General features: G+C 41.5%; 1 protein-coding gene across 1 annotated transcript; it reads right to left on the bottom strand.

The window, feature by feature from the left end:
- Nucleotides 1-8,610: 8,610 nt before the first annotated feature.
- Nucleotides 8,611-17,093, bottom strand: LOC310830779 (vomeronasal type-2 receptor 26-like; the record flags this gene model as incomplete). The annotated part of the gene is made up of 6 exons (XM_083710619.1): nt 8,611-9,512; nt 10,984-11,110; nt 12,672-12,887; nt 13,894-14,748; nt 15,180-15,471; nt 16,846-17,093. The coding sequence occupies 6 exons, from the start codon at nt 17,091-17,093 to the stop codon at nt 8,611-8,613; spliced, it is 2,640 nt and encodes an 879-aa protein (XP_083566745.1).
- Between the last annotated feature and the right edge of the window lie 758 nt (nt 17,094-17,851).

The raw sequence follows: 17,851 nt of genomic DNA, 5'->3' as shown, positions 1-17,851 counted from the left end.
TGTAGTTACCATATTGGCCCGAATATAAGCCGCCCTCTTTTTTCTTCCAAATTCCAATTGTGAAATGTTAAAGTGTAGCTTATATTCGCAACCTTACGCCACTGGCAAAGTGGTGCTGCTCCCCCCAGAAAACAGCCCTGGAGCATGGGACAACAGCACCCATCCCGTCCAGGGCTCCCAAGCCTCCCCCAAGCCACCAAATTTTAAAGGTACGGCTTATTGGTGGGTGCTGCTTATATTTGGGCCAATACGGTACTTATATTTTCTGAATCCAAAGATGATTTCGATGATTTCTTGAGGAGTGGTTTAGATATTGCAATGCAAACCCCATAGAAGTATTGGAACATAAATTACTCTCTCCTCTTTTATGGACAGACACGGCCGCTTTCTTTGTGTAATGACAATTGTCATTCAGGTTACAGAAGAAAAAAGAAGGAAGGGAAACAATTTTGCTGCTATGATTGTATTCCATGCGCTGAAGGAAAGATCTCAAACAAGAAGGGTAAGATTAGTCATGTATAAAGCTTTTGAACTTCGTTGGCAGTGATCCTACATGTGCATATTGCACATCATGCTGAACTGCAACTTTCCCCAAGCTGGTGTCCTCAATATATTTTGTACTACAATTTCCTTCAGTCACCTCTCAGTCTCCCAGCTCTCACCCAGGACTCCTCCCATTGAACCTGGCTTTCACTCAGGGCCCAAACAAATTCAGATATAATCCCGAGTTCACAGTGACAGGCAACAGGGTTGATGGAGCTCCCTCAGAATGCCCACATCTGAATACACATCTGAATCCCATTCAGCTTCTCTGCACACACCCTCTTTCAAAGTACAGCAAGTTTAGACTGGTAGGGTTCCCAGGGGGTCGAACAGATGGCAAACAGGACATGCCTCAACTCATATTGCCCTCTTAATTTCCTGTTCTTTGTCAGGCTAGATGCACAGCTACCTACAAACCCATACCTAATCAATAAGATGGGGAACAGGAACTACACATTCCAACCAGATGGCCCATGTTAGAATTCCGTTAGTGATAGTGAGCGGAAAACATATTTCTTCAGTTATGGGATTCTGTTTCCTATAGTCACTGTGTTCTAAAATGTCAGTTTTCTCCTGGGCCATCAATATGGCTTCTTTGAAATACAACTCAATGTGAATGACTCAATAACATATTTCAGATTTTAACCAGGGGAACAATAATGCAGGGCTTTCAAATAAGAATCCTTGATTATGCTTGTTTAAGAATTGTACAATATACAAGGCTGTAGAGAAATGTTTTTTCAGATATGGATGACTGCATACTGTGCCATGGTGGACAATACCCAAATAATGACCGGGATTTATGCCTTCCAAAAGATATAAGCTTCTTGTCTTACGAAGAACCATTAGGGATGAGCACCTCCATTTTTGCTCTTATCTTTTCTTCCATCACAGTCTCGGTGCTTGGAATTTTCATAAAGCACAAAGACACTCCTATAGTCAAAGCCAACAACATAGACCTCACCTACACCCTCCTCATCTCTCTCCTGTTCTCCTTCCTTTGTGTATTCCTATTCATTGGCCAGCCAGAGAAGCTGACATGTCTTCTTCGACAACCTGCTTTTGGCATAATCTTCTCCATAGCTGTTTCTTGTATTTTGGCCAAAACTATGACTGTGGTGCTGGCTTTCATGGCCACAAAGCCGGGATCCAGTATGAGGAAATGGGTGGGGAAAGGATTGGCCATCTCCATTGTTCTGTGCTGCTTCACGATTCAAGCCACTATCTGCACTGTGTGGCTGTCAACTTCTCCTCCATTTCCAGATTCAGACATGCACTCAATGGCTAAAGAAATTATACTGGAATGTAATGAAGGCTCAGCCACCATGTTTTACTATGTTCTTGGTTTTATGGGTTTACTTGCCTTCGTCAGCTTCACAGTGGCTTTCCTAGCCAAGAAGTTACCCGACAGTTTTAATGAAGCCAAATTTATCACCTTCAGCATGTTGGTCTTCTGCAGTGTTTGGTTGTCCTTTGTTCCAACTTACTTGAGCACAAAAGGAAAATACATGGTGGCGGTGGAGATCTTCTCCATATTGGCCTCTAGTGCTGGATTACTAGGTTGCATCTTTTCCCCCAAATGCTACATCATAGTTTTGAGGCCTGATCTGAACAGCAAGGCACAGCTCATTAGAATAAAGCATTAAGGAACATAAAGGTCCGTGATCCTCATCGAGATAAAGTTATCTGTGACTATGTTGTTCCCTTAACCCCTATGAATAATGGGGCTTTTGGTAATGGTTATATTAGTTACATTTCTTGGTAGAGAATTGGCATGGTGCAGCCACACCTCCTCTTAATCTGGCATTTCAAGATTGCAAAACTCTGCCCATCCTTTTTTCCCCTAGCTGTGGAAATAGAGCTGTTGTTGTCATTCCTAAATTTGCCACTGGAAGGGAGATTGTTCACACATTCTGAAGCATCATAGTGGTTAATGCAGAATTAGCTAAGCCAAAGTCTCAGTGATTTTTTCATCCAAGGTGAAGCAGAACAGAGAGTCTCCCACTCCTTTAGCCTTAACAGTCTCAATGGCTGTTAAGTTTAACAGCTGAAGAGTTTATGGAACTGACAGGGCCCCTCTGTACACTGTTCATGAGAGCAAACATGGTGCACATAGTTAATTTTAGGCACTTTATGTATTGAACTTAAACACACCCACCCCTTTAGATGTTAATCTATTGTATACTACTTTACCCATTTCAAATACCAACTGTATCTGAAGGCTGTTTGCTTATTTGGCTGAGTGGGGGTCTACCAGCACCACTGATGTCACCGATCTGATGCATGAAGTCACAGGTGAGGTCACCAACACATTAGTAGCAGGAGATATTATCATGAGTTTGGGTGATTGACTTCAGCTAGTTAAGCATGTTATAGGTGTAAATAAATAAATATTATGGCTCATAGTTCAACCCATTCATTGTCTCATGTCTTCATTTTGCTGGTGTGTGTGTGCGAAAGAGAGCGAGAGAGAGAGCACACAATAAACACTAGGAGAAAACTAGACTCTACAGAGATAGAGTGGGAGATCCCATTGTAAATGTTGGGAGTTCATTATTAAGTATAACTTGTTCCATGGTTTTAAGTGAATTGAGGCATGCCTGACTATTGCTTAACAGAAGCTTGTTTACGGTGTGGGTTTATATTCTCAAATGCCATGAAACAGTGTACTGATGCTAGGAGAGAATCTAACTTAACACAGCAGAGTTACATTCATGTCTTCTCACCAAAATAAAACCTATGGAACAAGGTTTCTGTGGCCATTTCCCAAAGCAAATCTATCCATTCCATTACCCAGCTGATTTGCACATCTCAAATCTTTATTACTTAGGCTTGAAATCATACAGTAATACAAGTAAATTGGTGCACTGCTCAAATATAACTTACAACAACAATAACTATAAATCAACACTAACAACAGAGTCAATTGTCTTCTGTATTGCAAATATTATTTGGGTATTAATCTCTGCCAGTAACCGGAAAAAAACATAAATTCAAGGTATGCTTTGTATGTTTTTGAGGAGGGGGTTTGGCCTCCTTAGGCCAAATGTTTAAAATATTGATTGCATACTTTTACAAACCCTGGGGTGGCCTTGAGCATGATACTTCTCTCTTGTTTATCAGGGGCCCTGTTTTCATTACAGTCCTATTGGCTGTCACAACTGAGTTTTGATAGCAGAAGTTCATAACTTATGCAAGACTTCATGCCACTTTTGAAAAGGGAGACCTTGCAAACTACTCCCTCTTTACTGTTAGTATTCATTTTTGAATACATTACTTCAAGTTTGTTATTCCTTACTACGGGTCATTACAAACCAGCTGGGTCCCACTGAGCATGTCCAAAGGAGACTCCACTCCAGTTGTGTTAAATAATTTTTCTTCTGCAATATTTCACAGAACCAATCTGAGCTGGTTCCACTGAACAGGACTGGGGGAGACTTCTCTCAAGTTGTGATAAACATGTTTTCTGCTGCTATGTCACACAGATCCAGCAATGCTACATAGGCAACTGTCTCCCTTGTAATTTTCAATGAGCCATGATTACATCTAGTTATTCCGCTAGTTCCCAGAGAATTCAATGACCATTCCCACAAATGTGAACCGAGACTAAGGATGCTGTTAAAGTCCCATCTGTCACACAGAGCTGTGAATAGAGATGGTTTCATGTCTGTTTTCTGATACCTTTGTTGTGTGTGTTGTTGTTATTTTTGGCTTCAACTGCATGCAAACTCAAGTCAAGTTGTCCAAGTCAAAGACACTCAGATGGCAATATACGTAGAAGCCAATGAGCTGATATTTAAAAGGCAGAGTTTTCATGCAAGATGGTGATATTTGTGATAATGGTGTTAGTGTTGCTAACCCAAATGATGTCTATTTCTCCAGTGGTTAAACACACCATCACCCGCCCTATTCTTACTCACCACAAGTGCTGTCATGTAGGAGATTTCATCATTGCTGGCATTATTTCTCAGATATACATATTGCCTAATCCAATCAAATTTGAAGAACACCCTTCTCAGGAAGCATTTGACAATATTATGTAAGGAATCATATTACTGTTGTGTTGTTTTCGTTCTGTTCTGTTGTTTTGCAAAATGTACATTCTCAGGCAAGCCAATGCAATCAACTTTATTTTCAGTGCATTACAAATGGTTTATTGTCTCTACATCATTGTATAGATTTGTATCATACTACCCTACCCTGTTTCTATGTAGACGGTGATTTTCAGCAGTGCAAATTCAGGGAGAGAGTCCATCTCCTAATCCTCTTCCTGTATAATATATTTAAGGATTTTTTCAAGAGCAGCCTTCCCTATGCTTCTACTCCACCTAACTAGCCTTTTGGCCTATAACTTCCATCATTATACACCATCACAGCCAATGGCGGGAGCTATGGGTGTTCTAGTTTACGCAGGGTTGGGAATTCTGCTATAGAGTGGCAACTTTCTTCATTGTACTGAATAGGAATAATAATAGACCAGGTAAACTACCAAAAGGTCAAACAAGGTGAGAAACCATTACTAACTACATGAATAGCTCTCAGGCTGTTTAGCTCTCAGGCTGTAATCCAAATCACACTACAATGGGAGGAAGGCCTGCTGATTTCATTGAGATTTACTTTCAAGAAGACATTTTTTGCATTGGAATATTTATAAGAAATCTTACAACCAATACTGAGTGGGGTACAACATGTTCATGGTGAGTTCTGGCACCTTGTTACCTAGAATAATAGTTTTCACTTAATGTAAGATGATACCAGATTGTGAGTGGAGTCTAAAACTCCTGGCAGAAAGCAGAATGTTATTAGTAAATCCATTTCTTCCTGCAGCATCTTTCTAATGCCACTTTTCATCCTGCTTTGGATCTTAACCTAATCCTTTAGAGTGACATATTTGGGGGATGGGAATGGTTAGGATCCAAGCTTTTATTTGCCATCAGGCTATGTGCTGAAAAGTTTTTCCCCACTTCCTAGAATATGTCCAAATTATCTATCTTAGAGCAAAGTTTTTAGTGTATAGATAGGACTGAAATGTAGCAAATACCAAATTTTGAAGAAGATAAACTATGGTGCATCATTTATTTCTCATTGTAGGGTACTAACTCAGAGCTACCAGCAAATCCTGGCCTTGCAATTTGCTGTGAAAGAGATAAATGAAAACCCCCAGATATTACCCAATGTCACCATGGGTTTCCACATCTACAAGAGCAATTTCCATGCAAGATGGACCTACCTTGCCTCAATGGAATTTCTGTTTACACCAGGCGGATTTATCCCAAACTACAAGTGTGACATTCAGAATAGTCCAGTTGCGGTCATTGGGGGACCCAATTCTGATATATGTCTCTACATTGCAACCAACCTGTGCATTTATAAGATTCTCCAGGTATAATGTACCTTAGAGTTATATATATACCCTGGCTATTACTGCTCTTTTCTTTTCTTCCATCACAGTTTTGGTGCTTTGCATCTTCATTAAGCACCAGAAAACTCCCATAGTGAAAGCCAATAACAAATTGCTCACCTTCACTCTTCTTATAGCCATCGTGCTTTCCTTCCTTTGTACATTGCTATTTACTGGGCAACCTTCAAGGCTGACATGTTTCCTTCAACAAACTGCGTTTGGCATCATCTTCTCAGTGGCTGTTTCTTGTATTTTGGCCAAGACAATAATTGTGGTTCTAGCTTTCGTAGCTACAAAACCAGGGTCCAGAATAAGAAGCTGGATGGGGAAACAACTGGCCAACTCAATTGTTCTGTGCTGTTCCATGATTCAAACCACCATTTGCACTGTGTGGCTCTCAACCTTTCCCCCATTCCCAGATGTGGACATGCACTCCATGACTAAAGAAATTGTACTGGAATGTAATCAAGGGTCAGTCAGTATGTTTTATTGCGTCCTGGGCTATATGGGTTTCCTGGCCATAGCCAGCTTCACTGTAGCCTTCTTAGCCAGGAAGTTGCCTGACAGTTTTAATGAAGCCAAGTTTATCACCTTCAGCATGCTGGTCTTTTGCAGTGTGTGGTTGTCATTTGTTCCAACTTACTTGAGTACCAAGGGCAAATACATGGTGGCTGTGGAGATCTTCTCCATTTTAGGCTCCACTGCTGGTTTATTAGGCTGCATCTTTTTCCCCAAATGCTATGTTATTTTACTGAGGCCTGAACTGAACAGCAGAGAACAGCTAATGGGGAAAAAGAGATAAAGAAGTTGAAAATGGATAGTAAAGTAAATCTAAGTTCAGCACTGTGCATATCTGAGTGAAGACAATTGGAAGTGATAATCTACCCGTTAACATGCTCCATAAGTTTTAATGAGATGTTGTGGTTTCAAGCATTGCATGCTTATGAAACTCTGTGCCTTTGCTATTGTAAATATGGTCTCATTAACTGAAAGTTTAGTGGAAACTCAATGAACTGTAGGTGTGAGTTTGAATTACTCCTTAAAATATGTATGTTAATTTTATGTTGTGTAATTAGAGATGTTGCATGTTTTTTATTGCTATTTGAACAAATTCTTTTCTATATTGGTTTCTGGGGCTGCATTGCTACTCTGTGTATTTCCCCCAAAATATCATAGTATTGAGGTCCAAGCTGAATAGTAGGGAAGAACTAATAAAGAAGACAGCATTAAGGAAATCATTGTCTGTTGACTAGTGAATCATTTCCTGGCATTAATCTGACCTGTGAAAACATCCACCACATAAGATTAAATGTTTCAAGCCTATGGCACTGGTGCCTTCATTACATATCTTAAGGCGCCAGGCAAAATTTCCTGGGTCATGTGGCCAGCATGACTAAGCCGCTTCTGGTGAACCAGAGCAGCACACGGAAACGCCGTTTACCTTCCCGCCGGAGTGGTACCTATTTATCTACTTGCACTTTGAAGTGCTTTCGAACTGCCAAATTGGCAGGAGCAGGAACCAAGCAACGGGAACTCACCCCATCGTGGGGATTCGAACCGCCGACCTTCTGATCGGCAAGTCCTTGGCTCTGTGGTTTAACCCACAGCACCACCCGTGTAGATATGCTTAATTTCAGATTTATGGATGTGACTTTCTACTTGGGAACTCTGGTGATACAATGGTAACTCTGGTGATACAATACAGTGAGAGTCCTGCTGGAACACACTCTCTCACTGAGGATGGAATTATATTAAATATTTGCATCATTTCACTGAGGGATGCTCTGTGTGGTTGTCCAATCCCTGTGGGTACTGAGAGCAGCAGTTCTAAGACCAACACCTTCTTTACCTTTCCATCAGAGCCTTGGTGGGGACTACATATTCTGGGTTCAAATGCAGCCCTCATAGGCTCTCCACCTGTTCATTGGGAAACTCCCTACACTGCAACCCCTCTCTGCCACATCCCTTCTCCCCAGAGTGCAGCTCTCACAAACCCTACTTCCCATCCTTTCCCTCTAGCTGGAATATGTTCCTGAACATGTGAAACTAGCTTATAGTATAAAGCTTAAAAGTACATTTCTTGCCCACCCCACTTTTGCCTAAGGCACCACCCACTACCGCCATGTGACCCCCCCCGGGCTAAGAAAGTGTCCCTATCACTTACCTAGAACAAAACTACATGCGTAAGGAATTTCTAAATAGTCTAGGAACTAGACTGAAAGGTATGATGTATCTTTCCAGAACTAAAAACAACCTAATTTTGCTTTGAAACAAAAAACAAAACAAAACTTGGTGAACATGGCACACACAAAAATATAGTAATAACAAGCAAGCTTGTCAAAATATTTATTAAAGTATTTATTCAAATAGCAAATAAAAACATGCAACACCTCTAATTACATAAAATAAAATGAACATATATATTTTAAGCAGTAATTCAAACTCACACCTATAGTTCATTGAGTTTCCTCTAAACTTTCTGTTAATGAGACCATATTTCCAATAGCAAAGGCACAGAGTTTCATAAGCATGCAATGCTTGAAACCACAACAACTCATTAAAACTTATGGAGTATGTTAACAGGTAGATTATCACTTCCAATTGTCTTCACTCAGATACGCACAGTGCTGAACTTAGATTTACTTTACTATCCATTTTTAACTTCTTTACCTCTTTTTCCCCATTAGTTGTTCTCTGCTGTTCAGTTCAGGCCTCAGTAAAATAACATAGCACTTGGGGGAAAAGATGCAGCCTAATAAACCAGCAGTGGAGCCTAAAATGGAGAAGATCTCCACAGCCACCATGTATTTGCCCTTGGTACTCAAGTAAGTTGGAACAAATGACAACCACACACTGCAAAAGACCAGCATGCTGAAGGTGATAAACTTGGCTTCATTAAAACTGTCAGGCAACTTCCTGGCTAAGAAGGCCACAGTGAAGCTGACAGTGGCCAGGAAACCCATATAGCCCAGGACACAATAAAACATACTGACTGACCCTTGATTACATTCCAGTACAATTTCTTTAGTCATGGAGTGCATGTCCAAATCTGGGAATGGGGGAAAGGTTGAGACCCACACAGTGCATAGAGTGGTTTGAATCATGGAGCAGGAAAGAACGATGGAGGTGGCCAGTTGTTTCCCCATCCATTTCCTCATGCTGGATCCTGGTTTGGTAGCCATGAAAGCTAGGACCACTATTGTTGTTTTGGACAACACACAAGAAACTGCAATGGAGAAAATGACACCAAAAACAGATTGTCGAAGGAGACATACTACTTTTTCAGGTCGACCTATGAATAATAAAGTACAAAGGAAAGAGAGCAAGAGGGAGAAAAGGAGAGTGTAAGTGAGGCTCCGGTTGTTGGCTTTGACTATGGGAGTGTCCTGGTGCTTAATGAAAATCTGAAGTACCCAAACTGTGATGGCAGAAAAAGAGAGAGCAGCAATTGTCAAACAGATACCCAATGGTTCTTCATAGGACAAATAACTTATGTATTTCAGAATGCATGAATCCTGGAGATTATTTGGATACTGATCTTCTGGGCATGGTAAACAATCATTCATATCTGTAAAAGAAACATCTTTTAAATGTCTTTCATATTTAATAACAAGGGTGCACATTGGCTGTATGTGAGGGCCAAATAATGAAGAAAGTTGTGTCCCCCCTTTTAAATCAAATGTAATGTCAATACCCCACCCCAAATGCACCCTGGCCCTTATCATCTTTTGGTTTTCCTAATTGCCTATATTTCACTAGATCCATGGGTTTTGCTAGAAAACAAAAACAACAAAATCCTCCTCATCCTATTTGTCTGCAAACTGACAGGCTAAATGCACTCTGAAAGGGCTGCTGTGCCTGTATCCACTTTGGCAAAATAGGGGGAAGGTATAGCTATTTTTATCTCCTCCATTATCATGAATGGGAAACCACAGAAATGCTTTTTAAACAAAACAGCTCTGAACTCAAATCACAGATCAAATTGAAGAGAGCAGAGAATGGCTCAGGAACAGAATGGAGAAAATGCACACACTTGCAGAAAACCATATGGAGGAAGCAATTCATCTCCTAGAAAACCATTTCAATCACAGCCACATCCTTGGAGTTGTTGTCTCTCCAAGAATTTACAAACATACACAAACAAAGTACTGATGAGACCCTCCTAAGCTTTTTCTTGAGAGCTGTCCAAAATATTTGATTGCCCTGGCAGGTGCATTATGTGACCCATAAGAGCAGCAAAATAACCAAACTGTACAATGGTGATAGCATAAAACCAGGCCAAATATTTATTGACAGCAGCAGGCAGGGCATGGGCTGGCATGGCATTGGGTCCCAGGATCAGTTCATCATTCCACAAGCCCCATGTTGATGGAATAGATCCGCCAGGTTTCAGTTGCTCCAAACCTGTACGACAGGAGTCAGCAATTGTTGAACCTTGCTGTGGTGTAAAGCCAAGCAAGCAAAGTCTCACGGGGGGACCAGGGTGCAGATTCCAACCAGGCAGATGCCGAACCCACGCTTGGGTTTGCCGTGGTCAATCCTCCCCTCCTGCCCTTTATGCCACCCCATACTATGTTGATCCTGACCAATGCCATTTCTGTCCTCATACAATGTTCTTCTGCCTAACAAAGGAAAGCCATAATTTCACTGAGGGGAAGTCAAAACAACAACAACAACAAAAAAACAACAACGAAGTGCCAGTCAGGTTGAGGGAGAGGAGAAATCCTTTCCAGCCCTGTCAACCAATGACCCAAAATTGCTTAGTGAATGCTCTGTGGAGGTGGGCGAATTGGAAACTCTCAAAACAAAATGGCTGTGAGCTCCAAGGGAAGCAGTCTTATATAGGCTTTCCCCTCCCCTCTTCAGCAAGGGCTCATGGGACAGCTTTTTCCCCATGAGCCCATCACACAGAGAAAATACTGGGCAAAACCTTGCCCTCTATTTTGCTGCAATCTATGGGTCACAGTGCCACTGGGCAAAGGCGTCCCATGCTTATTCGGCATGGAACAGGGCTAAATGCTATGTCCTGCATCTCTTACCTGACTGGTTTGAAATTTTCCCAGCTGGACAGGGAAAGCAATCATAGCAGCAAAATGGCTCCCCTTCCTTCATTGCTTTACTATAACCCAAATGACATTTGTCATTACACAGAGAAATGGGAAGTGCCTGTGCATAAATAGAAGAGGCAGAACATTAAGTCTTTGGACTTTGTATATTACTAGTGAGCTAAAAAATAATAATGGGTTGTTGGTATCACAGCATAAAAGATAATTGGTTCTAGAGCAGTACAGTGGTAACTCGGGTTAAGAACTTAATTCGTTCTAGAGGTCCATTCTTAACCTGAAACTGTTCTTAACCTGAGGTACAACTTTAGCTAAAGGGACCTCCTACTGTCGCTGCACCGCCACCACACAATTTCTGTTCTCATCCTGAAGCAAAATACTTAACCCGAGGTACTGTTTCTGAGTTTAGGTAAAGAGTAATGGGACCCCTGACCATTAGGTCCAGTCGCAGACGACTCTGGGGTTGCTGCGCTCATCTTGCTTTACTGGCCAAGGGAGCCGGCATGCAACTTCTGGGTCATGTGACCAGTATGACTAAGCCGCTTCTGGTGAACCAGGGCAGCTCATGGAAATGCCGTTTACCTTCCTGCCGGAGCAGTACCTATTTATCTACTTGCACTTCATGCTTTCGAACTGCTAGGTTGGCAGGTTAGCAGAGTCTGTAACCTGAAGCATCTGTAACCCGAGGTACCACTGTATTCTTCAACCCTGGGTCTCCAGATGTTGTTGAGTTGCACTTCCCCTCATCATTGACCATTGGCTCAGTTGGCTGTGGATGACATCTGGGGGCTCAAGGTTAAATGATACTATTCTAGAGAACACCTTCTTTCAGTGGACTTTTGGAACAGCTCCCACCCACAAGAAGAGTCATGCATTGCAGGAGGTCGGACTGGATGTCCCTCAGGGACCCTTCTATTATTCTATGTATCAGCAGGTTTAGGAAAAAGCCAACAATTGCAGAAGTACCAAAAAGTACCCTTTTCTGAAGGGAGGAGGGAGAGTTGAACCTAGGGAATAAAATTATGAGTTCCAAGACAACAGTATTTTAAAGATAGGTTTTATAGCATTTCTAACATGTAGTTAAACTTCAAGTAATTACATACTGACTTTTTAAACTGCAGTAGCAGATGTCTTCTGTGGAATCATTGGCATTTTGTTCCTTTTTAAATCTATGGGACCTGAGGACCATTAACTTTATGCACTTTGTTAGATTTTGGAAGAATTGTTGAAGAATTATCTGCCAGTATCAAGGCATATCAAAAAGGCTGGAATAACTTTTCATTAAGCTGAAACTGAAATATTAATCAAAAATGGTTCAGAAGATGAACCAATTCTGTGATTAACATATTTGCTTCCTTGGATCCATGGGACATTTATTTATTTTTTTGGTCTATTGAAATGTTATTTGTTTATTTGTTTATTGTTTCTTATATGAAATCTTAACTGCAACTGATTACTTACATTGAATTCCCATGCAAATCCAAGGTTAGTTCAACTGAAAGAAAGGGATGCAAAGTTTATAGGATTCTAGTATTCTGAGATCTTGATACTGAAAATTGTAGTCTGAATTGCTTTTACCAGAGATAAAAACAATTTGGGCCTCTGAGCACTGAAACCTTTCGCAACTAGTGTTTATACCACCATATGTGTGCCCAAGAACTTACCTGATTGAATGTGCTGGGCCACACAATCACATCTTCATGGATGGTGAATACTTTATCTGGGAGAGTCATTCCAACCTTGGCTCTGTGGAAGGACTGGTTTGGGAATGTGACCCAGTTGATAATATCAAATCCAGCTTCTAAATTCCCATCTTGGTCAAAAGAAACCTTTTCTCCAGCGCCGTTGTTAAAAGAAACAGATCTCAGAAAGGAATGAAGCTGAAGAGGCAGAGAATGATAAGGGTGCAACTATACGACAAGATGGTGATATTTTTCACTACAGGAATGTAGTTAACAGCTTTGCTAGAAGCTATTGGAAGGCTTATCTGTCTAGACAAATGGTGGCCAAACTTGGCCCTCCAGTTGTTTTTTGGACTACAACTCCCATCATCCCTAGATAACAGGACCAGTTGTCAGGAATGATGGGAATTGTAGTCCCAAAACAGCTGGAGGGGCAAGTTTGGCCACCACTGGTCTAGACAGAAGATGTAGTTGAAAGAGCATTAGCTGTGACAATGAAGCACCTAAAGATTATACAAAGTCTATGACGGAAATGAAACTACTGAGTCTGGGGTTCCTCTGCTGTTCTTAATATGTAGTAATATATAGGGAAGGTGACAATCTTTCAAATATTGGAGGATTACATCATTTAGAGGTTTAAACACTAACACGGACACTTTAAACCAGGTCCAGAGATGAACTAGAGATCCATTCATTTATTGAAACAGGGGTTATATGAGTTCTAAATGCACCTAGACAATGCATTAGGTAATGGTTCAAAAGATGGAAATTATAAAAGAACAACTAGAACTGAGATGGAATGGATGGCCTTAATAGAGGATTAGACAAATCAATGGAAAATAAGCTGTCAGTGGCTGCTAAACAAGATGACTGTTCTACCACTGTCAGAGGCAGCCTTTTAAATGTTATTATAATGATATTAGATATATTGTTCTATGTTTAACATGCAGTTTCCCTATTGTCCTATTGCTGCTCTGCAGAACCCTTTGTTGTCACATTTTAATAATGCATTATTAACGTTATAAACTACAAGTGTAGATCTGCCCTCTGTCTCTTAATACCAGTGAGATTGCCATATAACCTGATGCAGCAGAGCCCTTCTTACGTGAAACCCAGATCTTGGGCATGGTATAAACCAAAGTTTTGAGGTGGTATTTGGACTGTTGGTGAGCCTTAATCTGTGTTAGTCTGTTCCAGACATTACCTTCCATGGCGTTTGAGTCAGGAGCATCGACTTCGTTTTCTCTGCCCTTGCTCCATGTTTGTATGTGGATGTGTACATGTTATGTAAAGCATGTGCCACAACATATACTGAAGTGTACATGTTGTAGCTGTGACCAGTCATGCTCATTTCAAAGACAGAAGAAGGAAGAGTCTCCAGTTTCTCCTCCCCAGTGCAGATTTGCCCATCCATTATTTCTATCTCAGATGTGGGGAAGAAGCAGTCAAATGCATGTCCCCAGAAATGCCTGACAAAGCCATCTCCTTCTTCTGAGAGGTGGTTTCTAATCTGAAGAAATGTCAGGAATGCCAATATGTCCCTTGAATGAACAGCAAAGGATAAAGAGCCATGAATGAAATCTATGCCCCAGCCTGCTTGAAAGGGAAGAGATGAGAAATCCATCTGGGCTGTCAAAATCCAGACTTTTCTTTTGACTGGTATATCTTCAAATTGCGGTAGCTGGATCAAGCTTCTCAAACTGATCATCGTGTGGACTTCACCATATACGACCACAGCAGTTACGCTGCTTCCCATAATGCGATGAGACACTGGAAACCAGTCTGAGGCTACTTCACCAACGTCAGCAGAAAAAGCTTTTTTGGAGCATCTTTCTATGAACTCAAAGCAGATACCATTCTGGGAATAACTGGGAAGCACATTCTGTACAAACAACTCTCCATTTTCATCTTCTAGGGAAATGATCCCAATCCAGATCCAACTGAAATGCAACAGCAGCTTGAGGATGCCCATATACTGATGATTGCTATGAGGGAACAATTGGTGGAAGAAAACATCTTCATTGTTGTGTTTCATCATTGAATGTGAACCATATCTGAGCTATAGAAAATAAAGAAAAGGGAGACATGACATTTCCATGATAAATCTCTGGACAGTATTTTCCTTGTAACACTGTTCTAATAATTTGTTCATAACATTCTCTGAATTTCATCAGGTTATTGGCAAATAAGGTCTAGTTGTCTTCTGTCCTGCCCAATAGCACAGTTATTATATGGGGCTCAGATTTCGGCAGGCACTCACCTTGGATCTATGGAAGCTGTCCAATCAAAGTTCTTAAGGCAAATGTTCTCGGTCCTCCCTGTGTCCCAAACGCATCATTGCACCTAGAGGCTAATCTTTTCTCAGTAGAATTACAGATCTGGCATAGGACACTTAACTATTGGCTTCACCTTCATGCCAAAACAGCAAAGCACATCTTATAGGAAAGAAACTTTTGAAGAGCTTCTGAATGTTACAGATGCAACTCTTACCTGTGGGATCTTGTATGTGGACAGTGTAGCTGCCATATGCAAGCAAGTTTCAGAGTCTGGACCCCCAATGACTGCTACTGGGTTGTTCTTGTTGCCACATTTATAGTTAGGGGTGAATCTACCTTGTGTGGAGAGAAGCTCCATTGAAGCAAGGTAAGTCCATCGTGCCCTGAACTCACTATTATAGATGTCGAAGCCCAGGCTGACATTGGGCAATATCCAGGGATTTGCATTGATCTCCTTTACAGCAAATACCAAAGCCAGGATGTGCTGGTAGCCCTGTGTCAGTACCCTGTAGTGAAATCATCATGCAATGTCACATTTCATTAGTTTAGAATATTTTATTCGCAAAAGCCCTCCTCAAACATTCAGCGTGAACACACAAGGGCACAAAGTGTGCAACTGGGGAGAGTGGCATCTCCAACACCCACAAGAACCACCCATGACTACTCCGCTCCTAGTTTTCATGGCTGTATAATGGTCTGAGTGAGGTTTCTAAATGCATGTGGCCGAACATGCTTAGCTTTGGAGTCAGGAACTCTGCCTCATCACCAAAGACACTTAGAAGTTAACCCTCCTCACTCTGTACACACAGAGTTGCTGGGGTGGGAGCCTACAGTCCCTGGTTCGCTACAGAGTTTTCACCTTCACCTCTTCTGACTGAATATGATATTCACAAACAAATTTAATCTTCACCAGACACCTCTTCAGATGTTCAGCCTGATCATTATGAATTAGGTTTAGATAGCCCACTTCAAGACATGTTTGGGAAACAATGCACCAAATAGACCGTACAACTCCTGTCTCAGAAACTCTTAAGCACCTATCAATGGTCAAATAGGTAATCTTAACACTCTCTCTCTCTCTCTCTCTCTCTCTCTCTCTCTCTCTCTCACACACACACACACACACCCATACATGGCATTCAGAATGAAGCATACATTGATGTATTTATATTGGCTTGATGGTTAGGGACATGTAACTTGTATTGCATTTATGTATTGGAAAATGAGGAATAAGAAGCAGAAAATGTGTTATCTGCAGTGCTTTCTTCCTAAAAAAAAGTTTAGTGGTGTTCTCATTTTCCTACTCATATTGAAGCGAAACTTAGATTCACAAAATGTTTAGGGGTATGCATCTCCCTGTGTCCTCCAAGGGAAAAAAAAGCACTGATTATCTTCATATTAAAGGTAAAGGTAAAGGTACCCCTGCCCATACGGGCCAGTCGTGTCCGACTCTAGGGTTGTGCGCCCATCTCACTTAAGAGGCCGGGGGCCAGCGCTGTCCGAAGACACTTCCGGGTCACGTAGCCAGCGTGACAAGCTGCATCTGGCGAGCCAGCGCAGCACACGGAAACAGCGTTTACCTTCCCGCTAGTAAGCGGTCCCTATTTATCTACTTGCACCCAGGGGTGCTTTTGAACTGCTAGATTGGCAGGCGCTGGGACTGAACGACTGGAGCGCACCCCGCCACGGGGATTCGAACCGCCGACCATGCGATCGGCAAGTCCTAGGCGCTGAGATTTTACCCACAGTGCCACCCGTGTCCCTTATCTTCATATTAGAAAACAGCAAAGAAAGAGAATTATTTACTACCGGTGATCTGCTTGCTAACATTATCTGTAGTGAGATACAGGTTTTTTTTTATTAAAAAAAAATCTATTTACAGGAGATCATCAACGTCTTCATCAGATGGTGGTTTCTGAAAGGATAAAGAACTTGAAAGGATGTAGATCTGAGGAAGAATGCCGGCAGTGATGAGGTCTCCTGGCTGATGGTACCTGTGAAGATGATGAACACGTTCCCTGGCAGTGCACTGAGGAAAAGGAGCATTGCACTCCATCTGAAGGGCCACTAAGAGCACCATAATAAGAACCATATTCCATGGAGATCTTTCTATCAGCAACCAGCTCATTTCTTCCAAAATAAAGATTTGAATTAAATGGAGACTTATCAGACATATTCAAAGACAGGAGTGTACAATGTAAAGAAACAGCACTCTCAATGCTGCGGCTCTCTACTTCTAAATGGCACATGGAATATAAACAGAATGCTTCAGGCTTGGTTCATTGTTTTAGTGGTCACTGGAATTCCCTGAAGACTATATGAAGAGACAGAAATAATCCTATTTCATTTGGTAATTAGAGAGGAGATAATCACCTACTCAGAGATAAAAGTTCCCTGAGACATTTCACGAAGGAGGAAAAATAGCATGTTTTTCCCTATCTCAGCAGAAATCTTATTTGGCCATCCTCAACAGGAATGTACACAATGCGAAACGGCTTTCAAAAAAAATGAGGCCTTAAGAATAAGACAAAAGAAGAATCACATTTTAAGTTATTGATTTCCAGAGGGGGGGTATTTCTAAGAGGTCAAGTGGTATTAACAGGGACACCTTTTCCCTGTCTCTCTCTGGACAGAGGTCATCATGCAGGGCAACCAAAGCTGTTTCTGTGACAAATTCAGAGATTGATCTGGAAAACCAGTTTCCTCCAAGTCACCTGGATCTGTTCCATGACCACCGACTCAAAAACCTTGCCCAAGAAATGGAGATTGGCAATTGTCTGGTAGTTACTTAGATTTTCTGACTCCATGGCCACAGATTGTACACCCCTGGCCTGGAAGTATGCCCTGCAATCCTGTACCTCACTATGCCCTGAAATAAGTACCATC

The sequence above is a fragment of the Podarcis gaigeae genome, assembly GCF_964106915.1.
Source record: "Podarcis gaigeae genome assembly, chromosome: 13".
NCBI lineage: Eukaryota > Metazoa > Chordata > Lepidosauria > Squamata > Lacertidae > Podarcis > Podarcis gaigeae.
The sequence above is the reverse complement of the archived record's forward strand: the minus strand, read 5'-3'. Positions and strand labels throughout refer to the sequence as shown.